Genomic DNA, 15,723 nt, shown 5'->3' with positions numbered 1-15,723 from the left:
GGGGTAAGGAAGAGTTGGGGGAGGCAAATCATTGAGAGATACTTGAGCTGAGGCTCAAACTGCTGTTTCCTTCACTACAAATGCCACATTTGGTTACTTCTGCTGATCCTGCTTGCTCTGTAATCGCGCTGGGCACTCTGCAAGCCAGGGCAGTGCCGTCATGCCCGTTTAGCTGGGATCAGCTCCCAGTCCTGCAGCCTGTGCTACAGGCTTTGGCTGCCCATACTGTCCTGTACTGGGAGCTTTGTTCCCCATAAATTCTCTGGCTTCTGCTCCAACAGTGAAGTTGGCCAAGAAATATTTCAGACTACATTTACCACTGGAATTATTGCATGACAAGAACGGGAATGAGAACACCTGACAGAGACGAGGGGGAAGAGGAATGTATTAAGCTCTGTCTTGCTATGAGATGCTAATAGGCATTTTTTTTCCATTTTTTTCCTCCCTTTTGTTTAGAGCCTCAGGTACAGTTTACACAGCAATGGATGTAGCTACAGGACAGGAGGTAAGTGCTGCCAGAATACCACTTCCATGGATTTTGGATCGTCTCCTAAAATTTAGCATTGATGCTGCAAAATAAAGGCATTCTTTTCTGGGTTTGTTCTTAAAGAGGCATTTATTTCCTTACTAATAAGGCATGGTTGAGTGGTCTGAGCAGAAAACTGGAAAAAATGATTCCCCAGGTTTTAATTCCTGAATCATTTTGTATTTGTAGAGAATCTTCCTGAGTCCACAGAGGCTGGAGACAAATGTTGAGACTGGATAGCTCCTCAGCAGAAGTTTTTCTCTTCATCCCTGATATTTTTTCTTGTCCCCATTTACATTCTTTTGTCTTCTACTCCTTTGTTTCCTACACTTACACGAGTTGATTTGCATAGAAATAGTTCCTTTGCCCACCTACTTTTTGCCCTTGAGCTGAGAGATGAGGAGTGTCTTTTGTTTTTCCCCCTGAATATTGAACAGTGCTGTGCATATTGCATGCCTAGGTAATAAACTAGGAGGGATGGATATGCAGCTTCAGTGAAAATGATTATTGCTAGATGGAGGATTGTTAAAGAGTGAAGTGTGTCCATTAATCCAGATATGTTTATGGAAGTCTGCAGCACTGTGTTTCCACTTTGCATTTGTACAACATCAGGGTTACCCACCGGTAAATTTCGTGACTAAATTTTGTGACTGTACTCTTGGATGAAAACTGCCTCACCCCCCTTCACAATTCCTGAAGAAATAAGACAGTTTAATTGCAGCCTCTGAGGAAGGGGCATCATGTTCATTTTGAAGCAAGGAGAAATATTATAGCAGGAGGAAATCCCTTCGGTGGTTTTCTGCTTTCCTTCTGGACCACTTCAGAGACTCCCATGTGAATATTGGAACCCTTGGAGTACAACCGGCTTTTAAAATCATTCCCTTTATACTAGTTGGATTTTTAAAATCGCATTTGGGATTGCTGTAGCCTTGGCATCCTCTTAACCTGCTCCTTCCCATGAAATGCTGCTGGTACCAACCCAGAGCTCAGTGAAAGGCGGCACATTTTAGAAGCACTAGAAGGAAATTTCTTTATTGTGCAACATACAGGAGCCTTGGGCAGCTCCTGGGATTAAGAATACTCATGATTTTTACTGACGATGCCTATTTAGTGTAACTACAGCTGTTTAATTTGTATTCTAATGCACATGGCAGTATTAAAAAAGGAAAGTGCCCCTTGGAGCAAGTGTGCACTTGGGTCTACTTTTGAACAGGAGTGCTGAAGTACAGGAGCTCCCTCGGTATCCTTGGTCTGGAATTTCTTTATCTGCGGCAAATGCCTTCTCTCTCTTCTTTACCTTTCATTCTCCTCTCTGATCCTGTGCAAAGAGCAGCATGGGGTTTTTGTTTCTCCCTTATTTAAGTACTGTGTGGCAGTCTCGTGAATACCGTGGAAAAGCAGCATGGTGTCTGTCTGTTCTTGCCTTCCCATGTGTGGGGCTTTCTCTATAGCCTCTCCTGCTATACTATCAAAATGCTAATTGTATCCATCCCTGTTGGCACTCTGAGGCTCGTTTCTTTCAGTCCTGGCTTTTGTGGGCTAGAGTTCCTGGCTCCCCTCCACCAGTCTATACCACTTTCTCTGCAAGCAGCAGTTTTGTAAAGACGTAATTGCAATTCATTCCCTTTGCCCAAATATTGTGCTAAGGCCAGTTGGGCTGTTGCATCTACCAAAATGTTTCTGCCTCTCGCTGGGCTGAGCAGTCTTACTGGTTTGAAATTTTGTCTTTGAAGGCCAGGTGTTCTCACAAAATACTGGGAATAGTTGGAAGAGTTAAATATAAGTTTAATCGAAGAGTTAAAAGTGTGTTGTACCCAACTGCTTTCTGTGCTTGTACACGTGGAGCAGGTATAATGAGGTGGGTAGAAAGCTATTAAGCCACATGGCCACAAGTAATGAATCTGCCCCTATTTCTCTTTGGTATGACTGCGATCCAAATAATGTATTTTCAGCCTTTTATATAAATATCAGTGCTTCTTTCCTCCTAGGTCTTGCTGTGATGGGAAGAAGTAGAATTGTCACTTCACTTAGGCTGTGTTGTTTACCTCCTTCCAAACAAAAAAAGCACCCAAACCTAAAGAAGAATCTGATTCAAAATAAAATTAATAAGAATCATTTAAGGAATAAGGAGTCATTGATGTATCAGTCCATACTAGAATGAAGGTATCACTGCTCTCTTGCCAAAAAAAATGTAGAGTTGGCTGTTCAACAGTGATGTAAAGATCAAGTATGAAAACAGTAATTCCCCTTTTCCTTTTCTGGCATCGAATATCCAGCCAGAGTAGAAATGGACTGGCTGCAGGAATTGCTAAATTGCTGAGTAACCGATGATGAATAAGTGGCTTTCTCCTTTATTTGAATGGGGGATTAAAATGATTGACACTGCTACTGGCAGGTTTCTAGGGGACTCATGTAATAATGCCCTACTTCTTTCATTTCCTTCCCTGCAGGTTGCAATCAAACAGATGAATTTGCAGCAGCAGCCCAAAAAAGAACTGATTATCAATGAAATCCTGGTAATGAGGGAAAACAAAAACCCCAACATCGTCAACTACTTGGACAGGTATGTCGTGATTTGAAGGGTTCACAAAGGGGCTCTGGAAAACTCTTCTTTGTGACTTTCTTAAGTGATCCATCTCAGCTTAATGCAGATACAGGACGATCTTGCATTGCTTAATGGATGTGGCAAGGTTGGGGTATGGGTTGCTTAGTGGTCTCCATCTATATCCTAGGAGAAACAAGTGTCTGAACTGGCATTATCGGAGTATTTAGGCTCTCCTTAGAGGTGCTGACAGCAATGGCATTAGCAGCATGCTGTCAGGACTTCATTTTCCAAGGTGCTCTGCCAAATTTGACTTGACAAGCCGTTTCCTTCCTGATGCTACAGGAGAAATGGGAATACCTTGAACTGTGTTATTTGTTTTCCTCTTCCCCTTCTTTCCTTCTCCCTGAGCAATACTAATGCTCTGCTTGCAGAGTAACCCCTCAACGTTCAGATGGGAATCATGTCCCTGTGGCTGTCCACTGAGGTTTTCTGTGTTGTAGCATAGCAGTGGTAAGGCTGAAGGATGTGTGACATATAACTAAGCGAGGCTGCTTTCTTGTGGGTGTGTGTAAGGGGAAAAAGGAGAGCTGGCACAGAGAGGAATAACCCTTTGGGAGATAGAGGAAACAGGCTTATTCCCTGCTTGGAGCTGGGTTTTATGGACTTGGACACGTGCTGCGTTACTCCTGCTTGGCCTTAGATGTGTTACATCCATGTGGGATGACTTTTTGAATCCCTGCTTCTCCTTTCTGCAAGCACTGCACCTAGTGGCTTACCTATACAGGGACCTGCTCTGGGATCCCTTGGATTATTAGGACAGGACCAGAGCAGGAACAATCAGCACTGCGGCTGCTGCACTGCCTAAGCTGTTCCTGACATAAATGCGTGCAGCCACGAACGCTGTGCTCGCTGTATAGCTCAGGGCAGTAAAAAGCAAGTCTGCAAATACATGTGACTGCGAGTTCTTCCCTGTGGGATATTGAGGCTCTGCATAGGGGTGATGGCAGCAGTGCTGCTGTTGTCGGCTCTGTGGAGGTTGTCTGCTTCAGAAGGAACAAGTGGTGACTGTGCGTCTGTGGGGGTAGGGAGCTGCCTTTGAAAGCACAAGAAATGCTTGCATCTCCCCTGTTTGACTTCCAGGAAACAGTCCCAGGCTGTCAGCGTGGAAATCTGCGATGTGTTGGAAGATAACAGGGCAGAAGTGTTGCACGGTGAACTGAATTCAGCATCAGTTTAACACTGATGCGTTGTGTCAAGCCTGAATCATTCACCTTATGCTAAAGCTAGTTCCAGTGGAGCTGCAGCAGGGTTTCCAGCCTGCTGCACTTGTCAGAAACTCATCTTGATTAACTACAGGTTTGGCTGTTTGTAGGGAAAACAGTGTCTAGATGGGTGAGCTTCAGGCTTTACTCTTGGCAGCTCATTTTCTAAAGACGGAAAGGAGGGATGTGACCCAGAATCTCTTCTGGGAACTGGAGAGAGAATATTTGGACACTCGCTTGCTCTGCATGTATAGCAAAACCTATCAACTGTTTCCTTAACATCTTCCTCGGTTGTCTTAGCCAAAAAAAAAGCACTTTTAATGCTGCAGCATCCATTGTGATGCTGAATTTATATGGTGCTGTGTTCTGCGTTATAAGCACGGTTGTAAAGAGCTGCCTTATCAAAAGGATAAAGTGTGCTTGTGAAATTTTGAGGAAGGGGCGTGTTTGTGCAGAGAAAGTGGTGCTGGGCAGGCACCCTCTTCTTGGAAAGAGCAGAAATTACCTGTGGAAAATGAGAAAAGCAGAAAAGAACTTTTAAGTATTGCACGTGGGCTGCAAGTGTGTATTTCTCCCGGCTGATCAGAGGCTTTGTTTTGGGAAAACTGTTTGAGATGCGTGTTCTTCCTTTAGAGAGAACATCCCCGTGTACATGCACATGCCTTGTCGAGCCAATACATCCCAGCTGTAGGGTAGCTGCACGTCCTGCTGTCTTATTAAAACTTTCAGCAACAGGAGCCACTTCTTTTGTCCCCGACTTTCTCTCACTAAGCTTTTTCAGAGGGATCAGCTTTTGTTTGAGTGCAGCAAACGGACAGAAAAGCAAGGAGGGTGAACGCTGGGGGTTCTTGTGCCTATTGTGAGGCTTTGGAAGAGCAGGATCTTGCTGCTGGGGAGCTGCATCCCTCCTGCCTGGCCTAATGTGCCTGTTTGTTTCCTGAGTGCTGAGTGAAGCATCACCAAACTGAGATCACGTCTTTGTCTCTAATATTACAGTTATGCAGAGCTTTTAATATTTCTGTTGTCCAGGTACAGCCTAGAGCACAGTTCTTTATTTTTGGGGATTTTTTTCATCATCTGAGGTGTTGGCAGCATTTAGGGGCTAGAGCACACCTCTTGCTCACTCCTGTGGTGTTGCACTCATCCCTGTCAATTTTCTGTGCCAAGTCAGAAACCTCTTTCTCCTTCACTATTGCTTTCTATTTATTTGTCCCCTAGACCCTACCCTGCTTTTTGCCTTTGTCTCGTAGCAAATTCCCTGTTCACTTTTCAGCAGGACCAGTGTTTCTGAGCAAAACAAATGATTTGATGAGTCCTCCTGCCAGCAGGCAGAGGCTTACAATTCGATTCTCTGCTGTCTCTCTCGACTCATCTGTCTGCTCCTTTCAAACCCGGGCAGAGAAGCTGCGAAGGTGGGGTTTGTGGCTTTCCAGCTGATGCTTCCTTCCTTCAGGAATGCGTCATCCTGATGTATCTGTCGTGAAAGGTTGTGTTGGTGTTTTTCCAGATGGGCACAAAAGGGCAGAAGTGGTTGGTGATGATTTTTTTGGTTTTACATGAGTTAATGCTGGTGCCTTCATCCCAGGTCTTCTGCTCCTAGACATGAGCACACGTGCTCCCAGCAGACAACAATATCCCAAAGGGATGTGAAAACTCACCCTCATCTCAGCTTTTTCCTATTTATCTTCCTACAAGCTTCCTACAGATGAGATTTTTCAAATGTGCGATGCTTAAAAAATGGTGTTCTTGAAAAAGAACTGAAAAGTTGTACGTGGGCAACCAGCCAGGACTGTCCCTGTGCCTGGGCAAGGGCAGGCAGTTGCTTAGGGTAGGAGGTTGCCAGTGGTGTCAGATCAGCCCACAGCCACCTTTGTCAGTGTAAGAGCCCTTGAAAATCATGCTGTGCACCAGCTGTTTAGGGATGGATGCATGCTTGCACCTTGCCTAGTAGCTCTTTCCTCTCTCTCCTTGTGTTTAAAGGTACTTTGAGTTCGTCTCCTTCATAGCCTGGGCCCTTTCCATGGCAGAAAAACTCAGCTTTGCTGAGTTTTCCTTTGGCCAGGAAACTTTTAACCTGTTCTTCCATCACCTCAGCCCTGTTTTCTCCTCAGCTTTCTGCACTCACCCTTTCTCTGCTCTTTCAGGTTGTGGTCAGATCCTCCAACACACAGAATTTGCCCTGAGAATTTCCCCCAGTGCAGTGACATTTTCTGTTCAAGCCTCGTGGTTTCCCTGCACTTCTAAGATAGCTTTAAAACCCAGTGCGTTCTGACTCAGTAAACGGTGACGTGCTCATATTTGCTTCTTCTAAAAACTGTTTCTGGCACTTCAGCTACCTTGTAGGAGAAGAGCTCTGGGTCGTCATGGAGTACTTGGCAGGAGGCTCCCTAACAGATGTTGTGACAGAGACCTGCATGGACGAAGGACAAATCGCAGCTGTGTGCCGAGAGGTAAAGCTGCACCCACACCCTGGGCGAGCTGTGAGGAGGAAGGGGATGGGGCTTTCTTTGATTTATTCTGCTGGGATAGCTGTCTACTGCTTCTCTAATGCTGCAGGAATCTTCTCAGAGGATGGATTTCACTGGGGAGGTCGTGACATGCTCCTGTTAGGTTTCACCCTAGAGTGAGAACTGTAAAATGGGGCTGGAATACTTGTGGTTATGCCTATTTTCTTTGTTTTTTTTTCTAACCTGTCACCTTCTGGTCCCAGTGGGATGTCTCTGTTGCTCTGCACATACTGGATATAGAAAAGGCTTTAAAAATCTAAGCCTGTGCTACTCAAAATGCACATTGTTAGAGTCCATAGCTGGCTAATTGCACTTGATGCACAGTCAGAACATCTTTCCTTCTTTTTTTTCAGTGTCTCCAGGCTCTGGAATTCCTCCACTCGAACCAAGTTATTCACAGAGACATCAAGAGTGACAACATCCTGCTGGGAATGGACGGCTCTGTCAAACTAAGTATGAGGGGAACAGCGCTGGTGGTGCCTTTAGTTATCAACCCAGGCTTCTTAGCTGCTACGGGACGGGCCTAGTGGGGAGCTGGGTGCTTGAGATGCTTGATGCTGTGGTGATGAAGAGTCTGTAGAAATGCTCCTGGAGGTATTTTTGTGGTATCTGTTTCAACGGAGTTTGGCAAGCATAAATCCCTGTGAACTGATAACAGACGTGCAATGAGGTTTGGGGTTCATTTAGCCTTGGGCCATCTGTTTTTGTGGTCTAAAATAACATGATTTTAATGCACCTCCAGTCTAGAAAGCTGGGTTTATAGGTGTAGGGTCACGAGTTTTTATCTGTTTGTGATCTTCCCAGTCTTGAAAATGCTGCAGGTACTTGGGTGATGGAGGTGGGTGGAGGGGAAGTTGAAATCTGTTCAGCTAGAAAGCATTTAATCTTACAAACCCAGCCCAATCCGAGCTCTTAATGTTGTTTCCTCCGTGTGTTATCTCCAGTAATGAAGACCTTGAGACCCTTGGTGCTAAAGTAGCTGTTGTTTTTGCCATTGCCCTTGCAGAGATAAGTCTGGAGACCAGTGAATGATTATCTCCCACCTATGGCTTTAACAGAACTGTGCTTCCTCCTCTCCCTCCCAGTTCTGTTGGCTAGCGCCCAACAGGCATAAATAAATCTATTTTTGCCAGCAGTGACAGCAGATATGACTCAAAATTCACACAGTGCAGATATGCTGAGTAAGAAGGTGCTTTTTTTTTTTTTTTCGGTTTTGCACATAATTATTTTTTAGACTGAAGCTGCACTTTAATACAGCCAGATCTCGGGAGTGTTAGCAGTGAATAGCTTATCAGGGCCGAGGTGCTCTGTTCTTATGGAACAAAGTCTTTCAGCACAGTATGCAAACACTTGGCTGGAGCTTCAAGTTAGGAAAGTCCCTGTGGATATGATGCAGTAACCTTCTGGACCTGAGCTTCTTACTGGCTCTGCTGGAAATGTGCTCTGTTTGTGGACCATATGTACCTTTCCTGCTTGTTACCCTTGATAAAAACTCAGTTGGGGACCAGTTTCATTTTCATCACTCTGCCTAAAATTAAACCTGTGATGCCACAGGGGGTCAGGATGGGCAGGACATCTTGCTGCGTTGATTCTGCTGGGCACACAAGAACACAGCCAGTTTGGTGAAGCATGTTATGAAGGAGATGGGCCAACATCTTTGCCCAGAAGCCCTGGTTGATGGATGCTTTCATTCTTCTGCACCCACTGGTGACAGAGCTGGTATCAGCTTAGGAAAGTGTTTGGTGCTGCCTGGGAGCTGTGGCAGGACAGGAGGATGAGCTCTTTATAGAAAACCACAGTGAAAAAGTCTGGCTCCTGGTCCCCAAGGCTGAAGAGAGCCCCAGAAAGGTGCTGGTGGCTTCTTTCTTGGCTGATCAAGGTGGGGGTGCTCTCCAGGATGAGTTCAGTCCCACTCTGATGTCCAGTTGGAGGGAGAGAAGATTTTAGTTCCTCATTGTCCTGCCCCTTTTGCTCCCATTTAACATAAAATCCGGTTGGGTGTTTCACTGTGGCTCTTGTTGCCCTGGCAGGCTAGGACACAAGACCAACCTTGCTTGCTTGATCTCTCCTGCTGAGAGCACAAGGCTGCTGATCAGACACCCTGACTGCTGTTCCTGGCTTTCCCAAAGCCTTTTTAAACAAAAATTTCAGCCTTTTAGTGCTTTGATCTCCTTCCTCTGACTCATTTCAATGCTATTGTGTTACCGAGAGGTTGAGGAACATCTAACGACTCCCACCAGAGGACTCTGCTCTCAGCTGAAGCTCCTAACCCCCTCGGGGAATCAAGCACATGGTTTATAAAAGGCTGTGCTGCAGGGCACAGAGATAAGACAGCAGTAATCCAACTGGGAGTGCAGGTAGGGAAATCACTAGACGTGCACTCATGTTGTACTCTGCAATACACAGTGCGTGTGTGTGTGTAAAGGACATGTTGGTACTTGAGGGTACTTCGGTTTTGACTGCTTTAGCGTTTTGAATTGGTCTGGTTTGGTTTCGTTGGTGGGGTTTTCTCTTGTTAACGAGAGATTCTGACCCTTGGAGGTCTGGAGAAAAACGGGTTGAGGCAGGATTGCGTGGGGCAGCCTTTCTCTCTGACAAGTCAAATGGCTTGGAGGGGGGAGCCAGCCCCAGAAAACGGGGCCTCTAGCCCTACAAACCTCCTCCTTGTCCACGTGAGGGCATCACAGGGCCTCACCAAGGTCGCAGTGGCCACCACCGGCCCTGCCTTTGCCCCTATAAAATGGTCCCCCTGCCACCAGCCCACCACTTGCTCAGCGATTTGGTCTTCTGAGAGCCAGCGGCTGGAAGAAGACCAGAGATAAGAGCAAGGCGAGAGGCGAGCAGCAGCCCTCCTCAGTGCAAGGACAAGAAATTGGACGTAGGACCACTGAGAGAGGCCAGAAAAAAAAAAAAAAAAGCCACAAAAAGCACTACTCTTCAACAATTAAAACAATTAGGAGACGTTTCTTCTCAGCAAGAGCGGTCAGGCCTTGGGACGGGTTGCCCAGGGAGGTGAGGGAGTCCCCGTCCTTGGGGGTGTTCAAGGAGAGGTTGGACGTGGTGCTTGGAGACAGGGCTTGGTGGTGACATTGATCGTAGGGGGATGATTGGACTAGATGATCCTGAAGGGCTTTTCCAACCTTAATCTTTCCATGATTCTATGATTTTTGGAAAGTCAGATGCAAATAAGGCAGGGCTAAGCAATTTTCACAGGAAGGCTCTCCACCTTTCTGTCTTCTCAAAGAAAATAATAAGCACCAAATTAGGTACTTAAATTTATTCTGAACACAGTACTTGAGAGGTGGTACATCTTCTGGGGAAACAATATCTCTGGGACTGAAAATACGACCAGATAATACCGGTGGGTATGGGTGGTGGGAGGACAGATTGGACATTGGTTTCTGTTTTCACATACCCAGGAACTGGCTTGAGACCGTGTGTTACATGGTGTGTTACAGCTGCAAAATGCCTCACTGCCAAGTTTCACAGCATCCATGTACAGCTCTTTAGTGATCACCGTCCTTCACATAGACAAGTCAGCAGCTCTGTGATGTTCGTGGTTGCAGTGAGTCAGATTCAGAAGCTTACTTCTGATCACCTTGTTAACCACAAAATTGCTCCTTTGCAGCAGCAGTGTAGTGGGCAGTGCAACAGGCTAGCTTGTACCACAGCTCTGGCATCAGTACGTGTTGTTTTTGGAGAAACCTGCTGATTTCTAACTATTTCTTCCCCCCTTCTTTGCTTTTGCAGCTGACTTTGGCTTCTGTGCCCAGATCACTCCCGAGCAGAGCAAGCGCAGCACCATGGTGGGGACCCCGTACTGGATGGCGCCTGAAGTGGTGACACGGAAAGCCTACGGGCCCAAAGTGGATATCTGGTCGCTGGGGATAATGGCCATCGAGATGATCGAAGGAGAACCCCCCTACCTCAACGAGAACCCCCTGAGAGTAAGCGAGTGCCTTTCTTTGCCCTCAGGTCTTCTCTGAGCCTGCTGGTTAACCTAGGCACTGGAGGAGGCAGGTGACCCTCCGCTGTGGTTTCATCACATGCAGCTGCACGCCTCCTTAGATGCTGTGGTGAGAAGGTTGTGGTCATTTAAGTTAGAAGCCATCGCTGGTTCTGGGTGGCAGAGGCACAGGCTCTTCCTGTTGCAGACCCTCTGGTAGGGTCTGAGTTAATCATGTGCATTCATAATTCCCCCCTTTCTGGAGAGGCTGATAGGGGCACTTTCTATCCCCAAAGTGCCTGGCTTCTTAAATCCTTGTGAGTGGGGAAGAGAGCTTTCCTCGTTTTCAAAATATACCACATTACTCTTTTATAAACAGGACTTTTTCTTGCTGGTGCACTGTTCCTCTTTGCCTGCTCCAACTAAAGCTCCAGGTTTAACAAGCCTTTAGTCAGGCTTTACCCCCGCTGGTGCTTTTCCTTTCTTATTCTTTAATGAAAGGGGAAATTCTGTCAGTTTGTAGGAATGCAGCTGTTCTTGGTGTAAGCCAGTTTTATGGCTTTTTTATCCTCAGCTGAACGGGATGAAGGGATCTAGAACAGTTCTGTTTAACTTGTTTCCATCTCTTGCACTGGAGGTGATTTTGGGAGAGAAGTGCAGCAGTGAAGAAGAGCAAAAGGAAAGTTGCTGTGGAGTTAAATGAGGATGGCTAAGCAACATGGTGCTTTGCTCTCATTTACTCAACTTGTTCCAGTTCCCAGGGTATTGGACTGCTACCATGAGATGTGATGAGAGGTGTGCTCAAAAGGCCCCTGACAGAAGTCCTGTTTCATTTTAAAACGATTTTAAAACAATTTTTAGCGATTTTCTTTTAATAATAAAATTTTGCAGTGGATGGATCCTGAGTTTCCTGATTCTTAGAGAATTCTTCGTTCCCAAGCAGCAGCAAAACGACTCCCTTGGTTTCTGTAGGGTGTTAAGTGCTGCTTGAGAGCCTGCTGGCCATCTTTTGTAAGGGATCAACTGCATCTTTAGGGTATCGGCTTGTTAGGCCTCGTGCATTTGGGCAAAGTATGGACAGAACAAAGCCTCCTGTTTATTCAGGGGTACCTTCCCATGAGGATATAGTTATTGCAGGAGTCGAGCACTGGCGGAGCTGTGCCAGTCGACTTCCCTATGTAAACACAGTCTGGACTGCTGGTTTTGTCCTCTTAATCCCTTGAGAGGGCTGCAGGATCCAAACCCAGATTATGAGGGTAAAACAATAAAGGATTGGATCCCATCCACACAAAAATAGGGCCGGCAGCTATTCTCTTTGCTGAAACTTAGGCATTTATTAGTCACCCTGATAAGGTTTTTTTTTTGTTTTGTTTTTCCCCATTGAACTGTGGGGAGGGAGAGGAAAAATGGGTGTCTTTGTAATCCGGAGATGGAGTCTGACCTTCATAACCTCCTGTTTCTTTGGTGCTTGTTTTGCTTTAGGCCCTGTATCTCATTGCTACGAACGGGACTCCTGAACTGCAGAACCCAGAAAAGCTTTCACCCATATTCCGAGACTTCTTAAATCGCTGTCTTGAAATGGACGTGGAAAAAAGAGGTTCTGCAAAAGAGCTGCTACAGGTGAGTGCTGGGGAACAGGACCCAATTAAGCATTCTAGAGTGAGAATAGGCAGGTGGAGAAATGTCATTCGGGGCCTTAAATACTGCGTCATCTGAAGTCACGAGCACAGCTGAGATAACTGAGAAAACAAACAAACAAAAAAGCACAAAACCAACCAAACAAAAAACCCCAAATCCGTAACGAAGCATTAACAGAGCACTTTCCTTTTTGTGCTGTACTTGCTACTGGCAGCAGCTGTGCAGCGTGTTCTGTAACCAACCTCAAATAATTACTGTGCCATGGGCCTGCTGAATGCTGAGCCCCTTAATTCCCGTGGCTTCTTCACGCAGCTCACCCTAACATCTGGCTGTGGTGTTGCAGTCTGGCCATGCTTGTTCTCATTTGGATAACAGGAGGGTTTCCAGCTATCGAATGCGCTGGTTGTCTCTCTTCTGGGGGAGAGTTCCCAAAGCTTTTTGGAACGGGCACGTCTTGCATTAACTGGAGCAGTTTGGCATCAGCACATTTTGCCAGATACAGCTCTTAATGCAGAGGTGATGGAACAAAGCTTGTGAAAAACCCTCAGTTATTTCACTGAAAACCTGGTGTCTTGGTCTTGGACTCCCAGTGAAGCTGAAGGACCAGGCTGCCAGGCTTGTAAAATAAATCTGTGATCATGGAGCCCTCAGACCTTGACTGTGAGACAGTTCCTTTTTTTTTGTTTTTCCTTTCTTTCCATTACTTTGTCTACTGGGTTCAGCTTTGGGAGTGCTGCTGCCTTCTGAGACTAATGAAGCATTAATCACTGGCAGAAAGAATGGCAGTAGATGAAAGATCCCTTTTTCTCCTGGACTTGCCAGCTCCAGAGTATCAGACAGCAGCAATGATCTGTTCCTTGGGGCAGGAGAATATTGTGACTGCAGCATTTCTGCCTGCCTTTACCTTTTGGCCTCAGATTTTTCCACCTCTGAAGTGTGTTCAGATTGGGTGATTGATCCCTTCTGGTGCTCAGAAGTCCTGGGGGACTTAATTATTTTTGGTTTCCAGAACAGCTTGTGGACTTCATGCCTTCACTCGTCTGATTAGCTGTTTTGTGTCAGTCTCTGTCCTCAACCTAGGCTTCCTCTGCGAGGTTGGACTATTGCAAGCTTTCCATTTAACCCTGAACACAGGGAAAACTTTCCACAGGAACATTGCACAGGAAGCCCTGGGCAATGTGTTGGAACTGCACAGGTTGCTTTTAGTTACACCTTCCTTCCACAAAGAATTTCACTGCAGATTTTACATAAATTTATTTCCCGGGAGAACTTGCTTGGTCTTGAGAGTGTATAAATATTGGAGAAATTAGGATATGTTGGGTGCAAAGCTCTTTATCAGTTCAGGTAAGACCCAAAAGTCACGGTGAACATTTTGTTCATCATGTCTTTTTTGTTTCACCTGTTTGGAGATTAGAGTAGGCTGTTGGACTTCATACAGGTTTAGGTCCTGATATTTTGTGTGGACACCAGGCTTTTGGGACATGTTCTGAAAAATGTAACCTTTTTTTTTTTTTTTTTTTTTTTCCTCTTCCTAGCACCAGTTCCTGAAGATTGCAAAGCCTCTTTCTAGTCTCACTCCTCTGATTATTGCTGCTAAAGAGGCAGCAAAGAACAACCATTAAAGCAGGGGAGTCAGCACGGCCGTCGTGTCAAGCCTTCTAGACGTTCCTTTCAGAAACCGAATTACCTGTCCCCGTCCCCTCCTGCTCCTCCTTCACAGGGGTGTTCTTAAACTTTGATCTGCCTGGAAGGGTAGCAGACGTATTATTTGCTGAACGTGGGAGGGCACGCAACAGGAAAGTTGCTGATCGTAAAGAGTGAACTGTCTTTCCATCCTCTTTGATGGGCACGGTAGGGGAAGGGTGTATTTTATGGCTGGGAAGATCTTCTGAGAACATCTGAACCTGACCTACACGTAGCAAAGCCAGTTTGTTCTCGTATTTCTTACCGTGTTTATTTTTAAAGATAATGTGGACCATGTTTATCTTAATAAATTAAATCTTTTGCCTGCTGGACTCTTCCTGCTTCTGCCAAGCTGCTCTTACAGCACGGAGGCTGCTCTCTGCTTTGGATGACTCAAGGAGGGAAGGAAGCAGGCAGCAGCAATCGCAACAGCTAAAAAAAGTGGAAGGACCATGCAGCACCATGCAGCCCTCCTGCAGCACCGCTGGATGCTTCGAGGGATACAAGGAGAAAGCCTGTGGGTGCTTCTTGCAGGTGTTGGACAACTCGTGATCTTTTTGCCAAATTGTGTGAATCGAGGTCCTTCCCCGCACACTTTAGTTTCAACTCAAGTAATTAAACAGCTTTCAAATAGTTCTGGTATTCTAGAAAAATCACAGGAAAAATCAACTGGGATTTCTTTTCGGGTTATTTTATTAGTGCTATCAGGCTTCGTGGAGACCTGCCCTGTAAGATAAAGCAAACAGAACAATTACTATTATAAAGATAAGATTTGCCTGCAGGATGATGTTGAAAACTCTTGCTTCTTAGACCAAGGCCAACAGAAAACAAACTGATGACGGACAGTGCTTTTTTGGAAGCATAGGGGCATTCATTTTTTGTTGAAATGAGCGAGTGAACTGATATCTTTATGCTACTGACTCCTGTGGTTGCTAATGATATGTAAAACAACAGCAATCCTGGAACTACTAGAGAGATCGGTTGTAAACACTGGCGTTACGTTACTGTATCCTGATTTTTAATAAAACGACTGCTGCATTTCTTAACTCGGGGCTGAGGGAGGGGTGGAGAATTCCCTGTCACCAGACAATCCTGTCGGATGGGATTGGTTTTCATGTTATTGTCACTGGGTGGTTACAAGTGATGGATTAAGTGATACAAGCTCCTGTAGTCCTGTGGGATGGTGAAAGGCTCTGAAGAGGAGTAACTACACACAAAGGGAATGGATAAAAGATCTTGCTTTCTCTTTACGTATCACTTTGGTCATTTCCAGGGTGAGTTTAATCCAGATCTGGAGTAACCTCTCCTCTCTCCCCAAAGCACTTGTGTTGCACAGAAACTCATTCCTGCTTCTTGCTGGACCAGTCCTTTCCTCCCTGCCCTGGGCTTGTGATGCAAATATATATATACATTTACATATATATATTTTCTTTTTTTTTCCTCTCACTCACTCTGCGATACATGACAGCCTTTACACTGGTTTTACAGGCATAGATAAAGCCTTTAAGGTCCCTTGCTTTTTTTTTTTGGAAGGCCACTGCCCTTGAATAATGCCCTTGAATAATTCTCTTTGTTGAGGAGTTTGGTTTTATTTTCTACGGAAGTCTCAAAATGCC

General features: G+C 45.6%; 1 protein-coding gene across 1 annotated transcript in view; it reads left to right on the top strand.

The window, feature by feature from the left end:
- Positions 1–15,111, top strand: part of PAK1 (p21 (RAC1) activated kinase 1) — a 66,311-nt gene extending 51,200 nt beyond the window's left edge. The window contains exons 10-16 of the mRNA XM_084295310.1: positions 457–505; positions 2,977–3,089; positions 6,666–6,783; positions 7,194–7,293; positions 10,591–10,787; positions 12,269–12,406; positions 13,960–15,111. Of these exons, the coding sequence (XP_084151436.1) occupies positions 457–505; positions 2,977–3,089; positions 6,666–6,783; positions 7,194–7,293; positions 10,591–10,787; positions 12,269–12,406; positions 13,960–14,046 (802 nt within the window). The 3' untranslated portion in view covers positions 14,047–15,111. The remainder of the gene's footprint in view (positions 1–456; positions 506–2,976; positions 3,090–6,665; positions 6,784–7,193; positions 7,294–10,590; positions 10,788–12,268; positions 12,407–13,959) is intronic.
- Positions 15,112–15,723: the final 612 nt, after the last annotated feature.

This window comes from Netta rufina (assembly GCF_964035555.1).
Source record: "Netta rufina genome assembly, chromosome: 1".
Taxonomy (NCBI): domain Eukaryota; kingdom Metazoa; phylum Chordata; class Aves; order Anseriformes; family Anatidae; genus Netta; species Netta rufina.
The sequence above is the reverse complement of the archived record's forward strand: the minus strand, read 5'-3'. Positions and strand labels throughout refer to the sequence as shown.